The sequence below is a fragment of the Vombatus ursinus genome, unplaced genomic scaffold, assembly GCF_900497805.2.
Source record: "Vombatus ursinus unplaced genomic scaffold, bare-nosed wombat genome assembly UNPS02014798.1, whole genome shotgun sequence".
Taxonomy (NCBI): domain Eukaryota; kingdom Metazoa; phylum Chordata; class Mammalia; order Diprotodontia; family Vombatidae; genus Vombatus; species Vombatus ursinus.
Genome location: NW_020954576.1, coordinates 11161051 through 11177088, shown reverse-complemented (window position 1 = coordinate 11177088; position 16038 = coordinate 11161051). Strand labels below are relative to the sequence as shown.

Sequence of the window (16038 nt, the reverse complement as noted above, 5' to 3'; positions counted from 1 at the left end):
TTACCAAGCTATCCTCTTTGATCCTAGTCCTATATCCCAAAGAGATTTTGTTTTAAAAAAGAGGAAAAGGACCTATATGTACAAAAATATTTATAACAGCTCTTTTGAGGGATGTCTATCAATTGGGACAGCTGAATAAATCATGGTATATGAACGTAATAGAATGCAATTGTGCTGTAAGGAGGGATGAAGGGTATGGTTTCAGAAAAAAAACTAGCAAAACTTGAATAAGCTGATACAGAATGAAGTGAATAGAGCCAGGAGGACAATCTATAGTTAAAACAATGACAACAATCAAAAACTAGCAATTTTGAAGAACCATGATTCCAGAGGACTAATAATGAAGAATGCTACCTACTTCCCAAGAGAAAGGGGATGAACTAAGACAGTACACATAATGAATTATGCATTTTTTGACTTGGCCAATATGGAAATTTGCTTTCCTTGACTATGCCTATTTGTTACAAAGGTTTTGTTTTGTTTTTCTCCAGCCAGGAGGGAAGAGGGGACTTAGGAAGGAGAAAAAAAATAAACTTGGCAATTGAAAAAATGTAACTAAAATTATCAAAAAGAATAGAAACTCCTTGTTCTCAGTTTGTCAATTCCAGTGGTTCAAAAGTAATTCTTCCTTTTGTCCAAGTGGAATCTTCCTGCTTGATTTTCTTTTTTCTTTTTGACACAATGGGGTTAAGTGACTTGCCCAGGGTCACACAGCTAGTATCATCCTGCTTGATTTCCAGTCTGTTTTTTTTCTTTAACTCTGGAGACATGCCCAAAACCTTACTTAGTATCCTCTCTATTAAAGCCCATTGTACTCTTGATTGCAATATGTAACAGTCACCCCTTAGCTCCTTTTGCAGAATCAACACCCCAATTCCTTTAACCTATCTTCATAAAACACATTTTCCTTTTCTTAAAATTTCTATCAAACTTCTATGGACCTTTTCCAGTTTCTCTTTCTTGTTTTCTAATATTGAGGCAACTAGATGGCACAATGGATACAGTGTTAGATTTGGAATCAGGAAGATCTGAATTCAAAATCAGCCTCAGATAGTTTTTAGCTGTGTGACTCTGGAAAAATTACTTAACTTCTCTATGTCTAAGTTTCCTCATCTAAAGATGGGGATAATAATATCTTGCCTCACAAGGGTTGTGTAAGAATCAAATGAGATAATGCATGTAAAATGTTTTCCAAACTTTAAAGCACTATCTATATGTTAGCTATTATTATTATATAGTTACCTAAACTGGTTACATTACTCTGCTGAGAATAATTTCCCAATCCCTGTATGTCATGCTTCTTTGGAATCCATCCCAAAGTTCTGCTGGTTTTTTCCACAGCTGCATTATGGCAATGACTCATGGGGAATTTGTGGTCAACTATTGTGTCGGTCTCTCTCTCTCTGCCGTCCCAACCTACCTCCTATTTTTCTCAGGTGGACTTGACTTTACACAATAAATATACCCTAAACATTATCAACTTTTCATAAACTTGACTACATTTTAAATGTTACATAGACTGTCTGCAGTCTATATATGTTTAAATGTTATATAACTATCTGTTATCTATACATTGCACCTAAAATTGAATCCTTTAAAAAAAATAAGACTTTTTTTGTAATATACTCAAGTTCCAATTTACATATAATGCAAAACTTGATTTTCATGTTTGGTTTCCTTAAAGTGGGGCAAGCCAGTTGGTCAATAATAATTTCTTAAGCATGTGCTATGAACCAGGCACTGTGCTGAGAGCTGGGGATACAAAAAAAGGCAAAATCCCCTCCTTGTTTTGAAGGAGTTCACAGTCTAATGGGGAGATAAAATATAGGTACATATAAGTTATATGGAGTTGTTATTCAGTCATTTTTCAGTCACGTCTGACTCTTCATGACCCCATTTGGGGTCTTCTTGGCAAAGATACTAGAGTGGTTTACCATTTTCTTCTCCAGTTCATTTTGCAGATGAGGAAACTGAAGCAAATAAGGTTAAATGACTTGCCTAGGGTCACACAGCTAATAAGTGTCCGAGGCCAGATTTGAACTCAGGAAGATGAGTCTCCCTGACTCCGGGTCTGACACTCTATCCACTGCACCACCTACCTGCCCTGTATTTGGAGTAGGCAGAAAGTAATCTCAGAGGGGGAGGTAGCAGAAGCTGGCGGGACTAGGACAGGCCTCCTGCAGAAGGTGAGATTTGAGCTGAGACATGAAGGACGTCGGGCCTAGCCTACCTTCTCTACATCTGTTTGTTGTTTAAGCGTGTACTGCCCTTATCTCTGTGTTTCCAACTATTTTCATTAGTGTAATTCACCAACCTTATTTCACATTTACAAACAGGACGACTATAAACCCCACATTAAAGAAAGGGATAGGATAGACACTGGCCCTGTGATTTTATTGATTATAGGGAGCTCCCAGGTTCTCAAAATGAACAAAAAGGAAGGGCAATTACTGCTCCTAGTAGTTGCCAGTCTGGAGGGTGCTGTTCTATGTTACTGAGAAGATAGGAGGCTCCCTTTTCTCTCAAGAATAAAGTACCATTTACCCACAGGGATAGGGACCAGACCTATGATTAAAGTAGTCTAGGAAACTCCTTCTAGCAATGCAAGTTGGCACTTTCTCTGAAACTTGCAATTTTAGAGGGTTTCACAGAGCACTAGGAGGTTAAGTGACTTGCCTAGGGTCATACAACCAGGATATGTCAGAGAACTCTAAACTAGGTCATCCTGTCTCTGAAGTTGGTTCTCTATGCACTGTGCCACACTGCCTCTTTAAACCAAAGAATTACTACACCAAACAAAAGAACATATCTGAATCCTGTTGGGAGAGTCCAGCACTGAGCAAAGGAACCCCTGAATGATAATTGAGTTCCTCAAAGTTTTTCCACTTGTGCTCTGAGATTGCACCTCATATGCTTTAGTTGTCACCTGGGACCTTGGAAGCAGAGGGAGAGGGGGTCCTCATTTTCATTTCCTTTCTGTCCTTATTCCTTTTCGAGGTTAAAGTCAGTGGATTTTGGAAGAAAAAACACAGAACTTTGGTTCAAATCCTGGCCCTACATTAACCAACTACGTGACCATGGACAAGTTATCCATTCCATTCTGGGACAGAGAAAATTGACCTATGCCTCAGTTTCCTCATCTAGAAGAATGGAGATAATCCTTTCACTACTTGCCTTACACTATAGTTGTAAAAAAATAGTTTATAAATTTTAAGAGGAGTAGAAGTCATAAGAACTGGATTTGGGTCCTGGCTCCTGCACTAACCAGCTGTGTGATCTTGAACAACTTAGGCTGGTGGAGTGGAAAGCACAAGGTACGGAGCTGGAGGATAGCCTTGGATGGCTCACTTAACCTCATTAGGCCTGTTACCTCAGCTGCAAAAAAGGAAGGTACTGGACTAGACAACCACAAAATGCTTTTCGATTCTAAATCTATGATCCTATGAACCCTTTGGTCCTCAGTTTCTTCATATGTATCATGAGAGATTTGGACCAGATGACTTCTAAGATTCCTTATAATACTACCTTTCTGTAAAAACAATTGTTGACATTTATATAGTGTCTCATAGTTTACAAGGGGCAGCTAAGTGCTATAGTGGATAGAGTGCTGGGCCTGGAGTCAGGAAGACTCGTCTTCCTGAGTTCAAATCTGGCCTCAGACACTTACTAGCTGTGCGACCCTGGGCAAGTCACTTACCCCTGTTTGCCTCAATTTCCTCATCTGTCAAATGAGCTGGAGAAGGAAATGACAAACCACTCCAGTATCTCTGCTAAGAAAACCCCAAATGGGGTCACCAAGAGTTGCACATGACTGAAATGACTCAACAACAACAAAGGTTTACAAAGCACTTTACAGACATTATTTCATTTGATCCTCTCAAAAGCCTTTTCAAGCATAGCAGCTGGTGGCACATTGGATATAGTGCTAGGCCTGCAGTTCAAATCTGGCCTCAGACATTTAGCAGATGTGTAACTCTGAGCAAGTCATTTAATCTGTATTTGACTCAATTTCCTCATCTGTAAAATGGGGATAATAATCGTACCTACCTCCCAGGTTGGCTGGGAGGATAACATGTGATAACGTATATAAAGGACTTTGAAAACCTTAAAATACTATATAAATGCTAGTTATTATTATTATTTAGGATATTATGGGAATTATTCTTCTCATTTGGAAGATGAAGAGACTATGGCCAAGAGAAATTAAATGACTTGCCTATGGCCATACTGCTAGTAAATAATGGAAGCAGGATTTGAATCCAAGCTCCTACTAATTCAAGATCAAGCACTGTTTCCACTATGCCAAACTGGCCCCTCAAATATAAGCTCATAAATAGTATCATCCACTGAATGTTAGACTGGATGATCAGGTGGAATTTCAACCAGTTCTGTGGTTCTCTGGACCTAACCAAAACAAGAAATAAAATTTAAGATTTCCCTCAACTAACATCAATCACTCAACCTCCCTCCTTTCTTTGGAGAGGTAGGGAACTATGGGTATAGAATGTTACATATGTTGACAGACATGGTTGATGTATGGGTCAGTTCTGCTGAAATGTGATTATAAAAAAAAATCTTTGTTATAAGGGAAGGCTGGCTGGGTAGAAGGGGAGGGAGGCATCTTCTCAGAAATGAATGTGATGTAAAAACAAAAGGCAGCAGTAAAGCTAAAAAGAAAAGCTCAATCATTCTCTCTTCTGGGCCTTTCCATAACAAAAGTATTCTCTGTCAGCACAAGGAATGACAGAGGTCACAGAAAGCCTGGGTCTGCAGAAGACAGAATGCTCCTATAGCTTCTTTCTTACCATGTGATCTCATAATGAATTCAGGAAGCCCAAGAGATGGAAGGAATACACAATTTCTGTAACTCTCAGACTTGGGGAGGCTAAGTGTGTCACAAGGGAATGAGCATCAAACAGTCTTTCTGTATGCAGTGTCCGGGGTGGTTTGAATATCCATTTTCTGTAGCCACATTTCTATCCATGTCACTGGCCTGGTCCAGGTTCCATGGTCTCTGGACCTGCTTCTGTAGGCTGCAGATATGCAGGTCCCACCATCTGTTCTGTTGTTTAGTTATATGAGATGAGACTCAGCTTTCCCATCAGCAAAATGGGGATTATAATAATGACAACACCTATTTCACAGGGATATGGTGACGAAAGACCTTTCCAAAACTTAAAGCATTCTACAAGGTGTTCTGAAAAATTTAAGCTACTAAAGATGCTCAATTATTCCCTTTAAGATATTCAAGCCTGAAATTGCACTGACTTTTGGGAGACCCTGTGTAATGCTCTTATTAGGCTAGCCCTCTAGGTCCTCAAGTGCGGCCTTTTGACAGAATGTTTCAGGCCACATGTGGCCTCGAGGCCACAGGCTCCCCACCCCTGGGCTAGAGGTTCGATGAGGGTTGTCCTCTTTGCTGACCATTTCTGTGCTTGCTTTGGTTTATATTTGGAGTCCAATACATATCACCTGGGGGAGGGGGAATATATAAAATTTCCTGTGATCTGAAGAATGGATTTGACAAAAGGGCAGTAGACTAGGACCATAGCGGAAAATGGAGAGTTCTATTGAAGCCTAAAATCTCAGCTGTCCTCTTTTAAATAGAGGTTTCTTCAAATGCTCCAAGTATTTGTCTTGGGAGGGTCAGACTTGTTATTGTGGCTGTTTGGGCAACTCCTTTCCAGCTTCCTTTTGTATGCTGTCCTCTCCCATTTGATTGTAAGCTGCTCAAGGGTAGGGACTGCTTTTCTTTTTCTTCTTTGTATTGGCACATTGTTATTCAGTCATTTTTCAGTCCTGTCTGACTCTTTGTAAGACCATTTGCTGTTTTCTTTGGCAAAGATACTGGAGTGGTTTGCTGTTTCCTTCTCCAGCTCATTTGACACATGAGGAAACGGAGGCAAACAGGGCTAAGTGACTTGCCCAGGGTCACACAGCTAGGAACTGTCAGAGGCCAGATTTGAACTCAGGAAGATGAGTCTTCTTGACTCCAGGCCTGGTGCTCTATCCACTGCACCACCTAATTGCCCTGCCCAGCACATAGTAGGTGCTTAATAAATGTTTATTGAATTAAATTGGATTGAAATGAATCCTGATAAGGAAACTTCCTCTATTGATAAAGATTGGAAGCTTTAGGGGCAGCTAGGTGGCTCAGTGGATACAGCTCCAGCCTTGGAGTCAGGAGGACCTGAGTTCAAATCCGGCCTCAGACACATAACACTTACTAGCTGTGTGACCCTGGGCAAGTCATTTAGCCCCACTGCCTAGCCAAAAAAAGAAAGAAAGAAAGATTGGCAGTTTTGTCTAGAGGGTTGCCTGGCACTTAGAGATTAAATGACTTACCCACAGTCACAAAGTTATATGTGTCAGAAGCTGGACTTGAACCCATGCCTTCCTGATACCAAGGCCAGTTCTCTATTCACTATGCACCCATCTAAACATATTTAGCAATTTTTAAAACACCTTTAAAAACACCTTGGCACTCAACAAAACTTCAGGCATGTGTTTTCTGATATCTGAGTAAGTCTTCTTTCATTCCTTTTTTCATCACAAACCTCAACTCTTAATAACACTTTAACATTTCCAAAATATCTGAAAAGGCTTTGGCCATATCAGTCTGATTATTTCATTCTTGTTGGCTTTCTGGGAAGAAAGGAATTGTTCATGACAAGCATGTCAAATAGGCAGGGCTTATCACCACACGTGGCACGTGAGGCCCCTGGAAGAGAAAAGTAAAACGATTTGCCCAAGGTCATAAGACTAGTGAGTCAACAGAACCAAGCCAGACTGGAAGTACTCAGGCTTTTACTTTCTTGCACAGAGCTCGGCCTAGTATACTACCATGTCTCTCATAAGCAGAGCTCGTTCTGAGATACTGAAAAATCTGGACATCCTTGGTTCTAATTCACAGGCCCTTCAGTTTTCAAAGCAAATTCTCTCAGCTAAACATCCCTTGTTGAAGAACTCCTCACTTGCCTGGTCTGATACATTGTACCAGTCGTAATCAAAGGAATGGACATTCTTATTGTGAGAAAAGGTTAATATGAACAAGTTGTAACAGGCTCTGGATGCATAAAGCAGGATAACTGTCACCCCAATGGTGGTCACTTGACACACGGATGAGCCCTGGAAAAGAGGAAAATTTGCTTTAGTCCAATCCAACTTCCAGGAAGGATCAACGCCATGCCATCCCCATCAACCGTCATCCCTCAGTCCCTCCTCAGCATCCATCATTGCTTAGCTGTATCTGGCTAGGTAAGCCCTTCACATGCTCCAAAACCCCATCTGAATGCCCTATTGGAAAGAGTCAGACATCTCAAGATATTAGTAACCCTCTAAATGTATATTCAATTTTAAGAATCTAGTCATACAGTCCCAAATCTGCTTGCATTTATTTTTCCTTCCAAGCATCTAAAAAAGAAGGGACATGAAAATTCTAGCACAGGAGACAGCAGCAATATTAGTTTGGAAATACTTCCATGCAGTCCAAACCAGAGACAGAGACCAAAACCTGTATGCTGTGCTGTTTTAGGGCCCCTTGGGTAGGAGTATACAAGTGACGTGGACCTTTGTTTTAATTCTCCCTGAACACTACTGGCCAGCTCAGTGGTAAACAGTCCCAGGGGCCACCAACTCCCCCTCAGTCTCTGTTTGCTTCGGCCACTCTGCCCAGTGAGATGATTAAGCACGCAGCAAGGGGTTGTTTTGTGGACAGAGCTCAGTTGCTGGAGGATTTTTGGAACCAGTAACACATTTGGTGTTTAATAAATACTTGTTGCCTGGACTTGGTACTTGTCAATAGCTATGAAAATTCTCTTGTTAATAAATGATCGGTTTTTCTAACCAATCAGAAAACCACGGGATAAACAGGATATTAGCTAATGTACCTGAACATCTGGAGAGTGCTTTGATATTTTTTTCAGGAAGGAGTTATCAAATAAATCCAAGGTGTTATTAAATTGTTTCAATGGCTGTTAATTATGCTTATTATTTTCCCTGTGGGAGGTCTGAAAAGTGTTTCAGTAGAAAGCTACAATTTAATCCTTCCTCTCCCTGTTTTTAAAATCCCCAACTGCCTCGCATAGAGGAGAGATTATGTTCAAGGGAATTCAGACAAAATCAAGTTTGACATTTCCCTGCAAAGCATGTGAATGAAAAGTTGCCCGAGCATACTAACTGCAGGCCTCGATTCTCCAGGGTAATGTCAGCAAACAAAATGGTGCTTGGTGGCAAAGATTTGGATTTATAAGGAATCTTCCACCCTAGGCCCTCAGGGTTGGCAGCTATTCTTCAATTTGTCATGACTGGGTGCTTTCTGAGCACTGGCAGATTGGCACACAGTGCCACACAAACCCCATCGCCTGGCCCCAGTGTTCAGAATAAAGAGATTAAACAAATGGGTTTTAAGAGCACTTAGCAAATCAGTAGCAGACGAGAGAGTAGGGCCCTGGCCCTCTTCCTCTGATGTTAATACTCCATCCTGCCAGGAGTTACACAACCCTCCTTTGCTCAGTAATCTGCTTTATGAAAGAACTATACCAGCTGTTTAGGCAAATTTAGTCCTGTGGTCTTAAACATGCTTATATTTTTTCTCCCAGGTACCCAAAGTGGCAAGGATTGATAATTTTAGGGTGGAAGACAGTAGCAGAGAATTGATTGGGTTTATAACTTCCTCCCTGACTTTAATTCTGATCTCTTCCCTATGAAAAGAAATCACCATGTGGCTAAAAGATAGGCAGAAGGGTGATTCTGTGGGCACTCGGCCCTAAGGAGCAGAAAGGCCCTAATCACCTAGCAGATCAAGGGGAAAAATGTGGGCTTGGAAGCTAGATCACCCTGAATTCCCCATGACTCACCAAATGACCTCCAAAAAACTCCCAATGCCCCTTTAAAAAATCTAAATATGAGAATACAGGAAGGATGTGTGACTTTAACCACGTAGGAACTACCAGTGGGGGAAATACTCCATCAAGATAGATTAAAATCTGCCTCTGATTTAGCAGATTCCTCCTAGTAAATGACTGGCCTGAGGCACAGAGAAGAGACTTATCTAGGACCATAAGGCTACCTCAGAGTCACAGGCAAGATATGAGCCTGAGTCTGTATGATTCCAAGTCATACTGTCATACACAGTGATAGTATGGAGGCAAAATCAATTCTCTTTCTTCAAGCAGATAAATTATTCTCTTCAGACTCTACCCTGAACATTAGTTAATGTACTTTTAGCTGTCTGGCCACAAGGACATCTCAGGAACACAAGTGGATGGGGTATTGGTGGTCTGAACTTATGCCTCAGTCTTTTGTTTTAAACAACAGCTTTACTAACTTTCACTGAAAGGTTAGGCATGAGAAACATTTTGGTATTTTTTGTTTCCCAGTCAATCTGTTATTTCTGGCATGAGCTTTTTGGAAGGAGTTGAGTACATGTTGGAAATGCTTCCCACCCTACCTTAGATTCCAAGTATATATTGGCTAAGGACATCTTGGAAATCTTGTAGAGGCAGATGGAAAGTGAGATGGCACAGAGAACAAAGAGTGTGTCATTAATGGCGACCCGAACTGAGACGATAACTTTTCTCTCCCAATTTTCTGTTTTCACGAGCACTGCACAGGTTAAATTCACCAACAGGAAAAGAAGACTGATGAAGAGGGAAGCCAAGTAGAGAGGAAGTCTGAAAAAAAAGAATGAGAAAAATTTAAAGCACTGTCTTCTCCATGTTACATAAATGTTCAGCTAAATAATGAAAGTTTTTCTAGCTAACTACTTACAACAGACACAGCAAGATTGGGAAGTAGTTATTTGGTACCTGCTTATTTTATAGCTGTAAGCACCACAGTTTGATGGGCTTAAAAAAAAAAATCTGTTATAGACCCTCCCAGGAGCTGGAAAGATTCCCACTGTTTATTCTCCCTGAAATTTTATACAAGTATGTTATAGAGAATACAGAGTTGCTATGGGGGCTGTTTGGTCACTCAATCTTAATCAGTAAACATTTATCTATGTGCCAGTCACCGTGCCAAGTGCTGACAATATAAATACATACATATATATATATATACACACATGCATGTATGTATACATATGTATATGTATGTGTATGTATATATGTACAGAAAAAATGCAAACCAGCTAGAAAATAGTTCAATAGAATGTAATTAGGAGGGAGGGCACTGACTGTTGTGTACGGGAAATCACAAATAGCTTCGTGTAGAAGCTAGAATTTTAATTGTGTCAGGAAGAGAAGAATTCTATGAGGCTGGGGAAGAGGTTGTACATTCCAGGCATGGGAAACCTCCTAGGTAAAATCACAGTGATAAGAATGGAGCATCATGGGGGCAGCTAGGTGACGCAGTGGATAGAGCACTGGCCCTGGAGTCAGAAGGACCTGAGTTCAAATCCGGTCTCAGACCAGATACTTGACACTTATTAGATGTGTGACCCTGGGCAAGTCACTTAACCCCCAATTGCCTCAAAAAAAAAATTGGAGCACCATGCATGAAGTTAATAGGGAATCCACTGGGTTCATGAAAACAAACATCAGTAACCTACAATACATCCCTGAGAAGGTAATGACTACAATTAAAAGCTGCCCAGAAGGGATCAATTAAATTCCAATAATTTAATTCGACAAGCATTTATTAAGTGACTACTAAGTAAAGAACATTGCACTGGGAAAGAGAAAAGGTTTAGACCCTGTCCTCATGAAGCTCAATACAACAGCAATAACAACTAATATTTATTTATATAGGATGTCCCAAAAGTCTTAGTGCAATTTTAAGCATTGATAGTTTAAACTTAAACTAAGACTTTTGGGACACCCCATGAAGTGCTTTAAGGACTTTAAAATGCTTTACCCATATTATTATCTCATGTGATTCTTACAACAACCCTGGGAAGTAGATGTTGTTATTGTCCCCATTTTATAAATGAGGAAATTGAGGCTGAGAGAGATTAAGGGACTTGCTCAAAGTCAAACAGATAGTAAGTGTCTGAAGGCAGGATTTTAACCTATCCACTATGCCAACTAACTGCTAATCTACTGGCAGGTTATGACAGACACACAAATGAGATTTAATACAATTTCGTATGAGATAATGGTACCATATTATAAAGTGTTATATAAGATCCAAAGGATGAAAGGTCCTTAGTGATAAGAGGAATCAAGGAAGGTAGTACTGATGAGGTGGCATTTGGGATGGGCTTTAAAGGATGGCTAAAATGCCCAAAGGGCAATCAAACTGCGCATACCCTTTGACCTAGCAATACCACTTCCAGATCTGTGTCTGAAAGAGATCATAAAAATGGGAAAAGAACCCATATGTATAAAAATATTTATAGTAGCTCTTTTCATGGTAGCAAAGAATTGGAAATTGAGGGGTTGCCCATCAATTGGGTAATGGTTAAACAAGTTGTGGTATATGAATGTAATGAAATACTACTGTGCTATAATGATGAGCAGGAAGACTTCAGAAAAACCTGGAAAGACTTACATGAACTGACGCAAAGTGAAATGAGCAGAATCAAGAAAATATTGTACACAGTCACAGCAACATTATACAGTGAATAACTATGATTGACTTAGCTCTTCTTAGCAATACAATGATTCAAGACAATTCCAAAAGACTCGTGATGGAAAATGCTATCCACACCCAGAGAAAGAACTATGGAGTCTGAATACAGATCAAAACATACTATTTTTACTTTTTTTCTTTCTTATGGTTTTTCCTTTTTGTTCTTATTCTTCTTTCACAACATGACTAATATGGAAATATGTTTAACATGATTGTACATGTATAACCTACATCAGATTACTGTCTGGGGGATGGGGGGGACGGAGGGAAGGAAAATTTGGAACTCAAAATCTTACAAAAGTGAATGTTGAAAACTGTATTTATATGTAATTGGAAAAAATAAAAAACTATTGAGTACAAAAAAAAAGGATGGGAAAAAGAAATTCGACAGGTATGGAAGGGAAGGAGGATAATAAAAATTCACAATTACACAGTATGTTAGGTTAGTACTTTATATATGTTATCTCATTTGAGTCTTACAAAATCCCTATAAGTGCTATTATTATTATTTCCCTTTGACAAATGAATAAATTGAGGCTTAGAGAGATTAAATAGCTTTCCTTGAGTCTTACAGCTACTCAGTGTTTCAGGTGGGTGGGATTTGAATCCAAATCTTCCTGACTCCAAGTCACTACATCACAAAGCCTTTCCGGGAAAAAAAAAATTCCCAAGTATGGGAAGCATCAAGAACAGAGGCACAGGAATAGAGTAGCATGGGACAATTAAGGAGAAAAATCATCCATTTTGGTTGTAGTGAAGAATGTGTAGAAGGCAGTAATACCAAATACCAAATGATTAAATACATTTGTAAAATGCTTTGCAAACTTTAAAACTCTACATAAATGCTAGCTACTATCAGCATTCTCATCTTCATATGTTATTATTGTATTTTATTATTATGTTTTTGTTGTTATTTGGTCATTTTTCAGTTGTGTCTGACTCTTTGTGACCCCATTTGGGGTTTTCTTGGCAAAGATAATGAAGTAGTTTGCCATTTCCTTCTCCAGCTCATTTTACAGATGAGGAAGCTGAGGCAAACAGGGTTAAATGACTTGTTCAGGGTCACACAGCTAGTAAGTGTCGAAGGCCACATTTGAACTCAGGAAGATGAGTCTTCTCTACTCCATGCCTGGCACTCTATGCACTGTGGTGCCACCTAGCTGCCCTTACTATTACATAAGATTAGAAAATAGAGAGGCACCAGATTGCAGAAAGACTTGAAGACTAAGCTGAAGAGAGTGAACTTTATTCAACAGATAATAGGAGGCATTGAAGATTTTTGAGGAAAGGAGTAAAATGATCAGACCTATGTTTAAGGAAGATCGACAGTAAAGCATGGACTGGAAAGGAAAGCAAATATCATGGGGGAAGGTGGAAGGAGGGAGTATAGTTTGTTAGGTTATTAAAATAGTCCAGTAAGGTCATAATGACAGCCTATACTAGGGGTGTGGCAGTGGAATGGAAAGGTCAGGATAGGTGTAAGAGATATTGAGGAGATAGAATCAATAATAGCTAATACTTATAGAGTTCTTTATGGTTAGCAAAATGCTTTATGTACATTTTCTTGTTAGATCCTCACAACAGCCCTGGGAGGTAAGGTATGATTATTATCCCCACTTTACAGATGAGGAAACTGGGGCTGAGAGGTCACACAGTTGGAAATCTGAGGCAGTGTTTGAACTCAGGCTTTCCTGACTCCAAGTCTGGTGCCAACAACCTAATTGCCAATAGATTCATAGAACTATGGCACTAGAGCTATGGAAGTAGCCCTAGAGGTCCCCTAGTCCAGTCCCTTCATTTCATAACTGATGAAAATGAGACCCAGATTGGTTAAGTCAGTAGTCCAAGGTCATACCACGAATAAGTGGGATTTGAACTGAGGTCCAAGTTCATCAACCATTCCACTGCACCATGTTAACTCCTCCAAACAATTAAAAATAAATATAAAATAAAGTAAGGAAGAGATAATAGTCCAATAAGTCATGCTATATGCCAAGAACTGTGCCAGGTATTGTGGGTACAAAGACAAAACAGAAAACAATTCACTCCCTCAAGCAGTCAAAAACAACACCAAAGAGGGAGACTGAATGAATGTTTTAGCACTGAAAAAGAACATGGAGTCCAAAGGATACAGAGGTTTTGGGGGAAAGGTAATAAGCTGAATTTTGGTCATGTGATTATGGGTTCACAGATTGAGAGCTGGAAAGGAGCTCACAGGGAACTTTGAGTCCAATATACCCACTTTATAAATGAGAAAACATATTAAATGACTTGCTCACAGTCACATAAATAAGTAGCAGAGCCAGGATTTCAGTCAGTCAGTCAATAAACAATTATTGACTGCCTACTACGTGCCAGGCATTGTGCTAACCACCCAGGGTATACAAGAAAGAGGCAAAAGACAGTCCCTGCCTTCAAGGAGTTCACAATCCAATGGGAGATACAACAAGCAAACACAGATGTACAAATGAGCTACATACAGGATGAATAGGAAATGATTAGAGGAGGAAAGGCACTAGAGTTAAGAGGGGTTGGGAAAGGTTTCCTGTTAAAGATGGGATTTTAGCTGGCACTTGAAAGAAGTCAGAAAAGCCAGTAAGGGGAGATGAAGAGGGAGAGTGTTTTTGACATGGGGAGAGTCAGAGAAAATGGCCAGAGCTGAGAAATGGAGTGTCTTGTTCATGGAACAGCAAGGAGGTCAATGTCACTGGATTAAAGAGTACATGATGGGGATTAAGGTGTACGAAGGCTGGAAAAGTATGTGTGTTGGGGGTTAGATTATGAAGAGCTTTGAACACCAAACAGAGCATTTTGTATTTGATCCCAGAGGGATAGGGTGTCACTGGAGTTTATTCTTTCTAGGAGGAATTAGACAACGTTCTCTGAGCACTTTAAAGAAAGTCAGTGGGTAAATTCAGAGCCTAAAATTATCACTGGCCACATCTAATAAAAATCCCCAGGTCAAACAAAAAGGACTCTGTGGTGCCTATTGGCCTTTTACCAGAAGGTAGGGGCTGCCATGTTGGATTCTCTCCTCTAGGGAATTTCTGCAGCTGCTCTGAAGGGTTGGGTTCTATTTTGTTCTTAGATGCCTAGAAAATCAAAGCCTGTGAAAGTTTTTCAAATAGCTCCTGGGAAGCATAGCTTCTTTTGAAGTTTTTCATTTTTCACTTTCAGTTCTTGTAAATAGACAGTAGTAGTTGAGTATAAAGAATGATGCACTTACACTAGCCAGGGTTTAATCTATAAATTTGACTTTCCAGGTAATGACTTCATAGAGCAGTGGGCAAGCTTGAAAGGTAACACATCTATACAGCTGCAACAGGAGTTCCTTATAAAGCTGAGAATGTGAGCCCACTAATAGGCTGATTGAAAACAGTGGCTCTAACAAAATAAAATTTTAACCAATTTTTCTGGGTCTCACTTTTTCCATTTTCAAAGGATAAAGCTAATAGCTAATGCCCATCACTAGATGAGGATTCTAAAGTCTCAGACAGTTCAAGATAAAAGCACTCTATAACAGCATATTTTTCTTTTATGTAATTCAATTTCAATTTGGCAAACATTGATTAAGCACCTACTATGTGCGAGGCCTAGGGGTTACAAAGATGAAATGATCCACACACTGCTTTTATGGGGTGGAGGGGCTTGTTTGTACATCTGTATTTGCTCCCATTAGATTGTGAACTCCTTGAAGGCAGGGACTGTCTTTTGCCTCTTTTTTGAAAATAAGGCATGCAGAAAAAAAATATAATACAAGGCAGGTTGTTATAAGTACAAATGAGGAATCTAGACCTTTTGCCAATTACTTTGATGCTAATCTCTCTGATAGAAGTTCCTTGAGGGCAGGAACTGTTTCTTTTTTGTCTTTGAAACCCTACTGCCTAACTCGCACAGAGTCTGGCACACAATAGATGTTCAACAAATTACTTGTTAATTGATTGATCTCATGTAAATAGGTTAAGTAAGTGCACAACACTCCTAGTGTTGTGTTTTTAGTAAAAAGTGTTTTTAACACAAACATACAGTGGTTTTATAATTTGTCAATTAGAAGCCATAGATTTGATAATCAGTAAAATAAATTTCAGTTGCAAATTCATAGCCACAAATCTATATGGCATGCAACTCTAAAAGTACAGATATTTTATAAGGGTGACTTAGATACAAATATGACCAACTATAATTTCACCAAATAAATATTTTGCACATCTGTCAGCTCTCATATAGGTCAAACACTCTCTTGATGACAAATAAATTAACAAGGAGAGCAAGCTGTTTACTTCTAGATAACAAGTACAAAAAAGGGATTGTATTTTCCTTCTTGTAAACATACTTTTTAAAAAATCATAATTTAATACATTACTTGATTGATGGATGCACAGTCAATTAAAGCATCTTGCTGGTCAACTATACATCCATACTTGAGCAGCAAAATTATCTTGGAGATTCTTTAAAAATTAACAT

General features: G+C 39.4%; 1 protein-coding gene across 2 annotated transcripts in view; it reads right to left on the bottom strand.

Annotated features, from left to right (window-relative positions):
* Window positions 1–16038, bottom strand: part of LOC114049879 (integral membrane protein GPR137B) — a 97757-nt gene that overhangs the window by 12353 nt on the left and 69366 nt on the right. For both annotated transcript variants that reach the window (XM_027871321.1, XM_027871323.1), the window contains exons 3-4: window positions 9452–9674; window positions 6979–7128 (exon numbers count right to left, since the gene is read on the bottom strand). In XM_027871321.1, the coding sequence (XP_027727122.1) occupies window positions 6979–7128; window positions 9452–9674 (373 nt within the window). The remainder of the gene's footprint in view (window positions 1–6978; window positions 7129–9451; window positions 9675–16038) is intronic.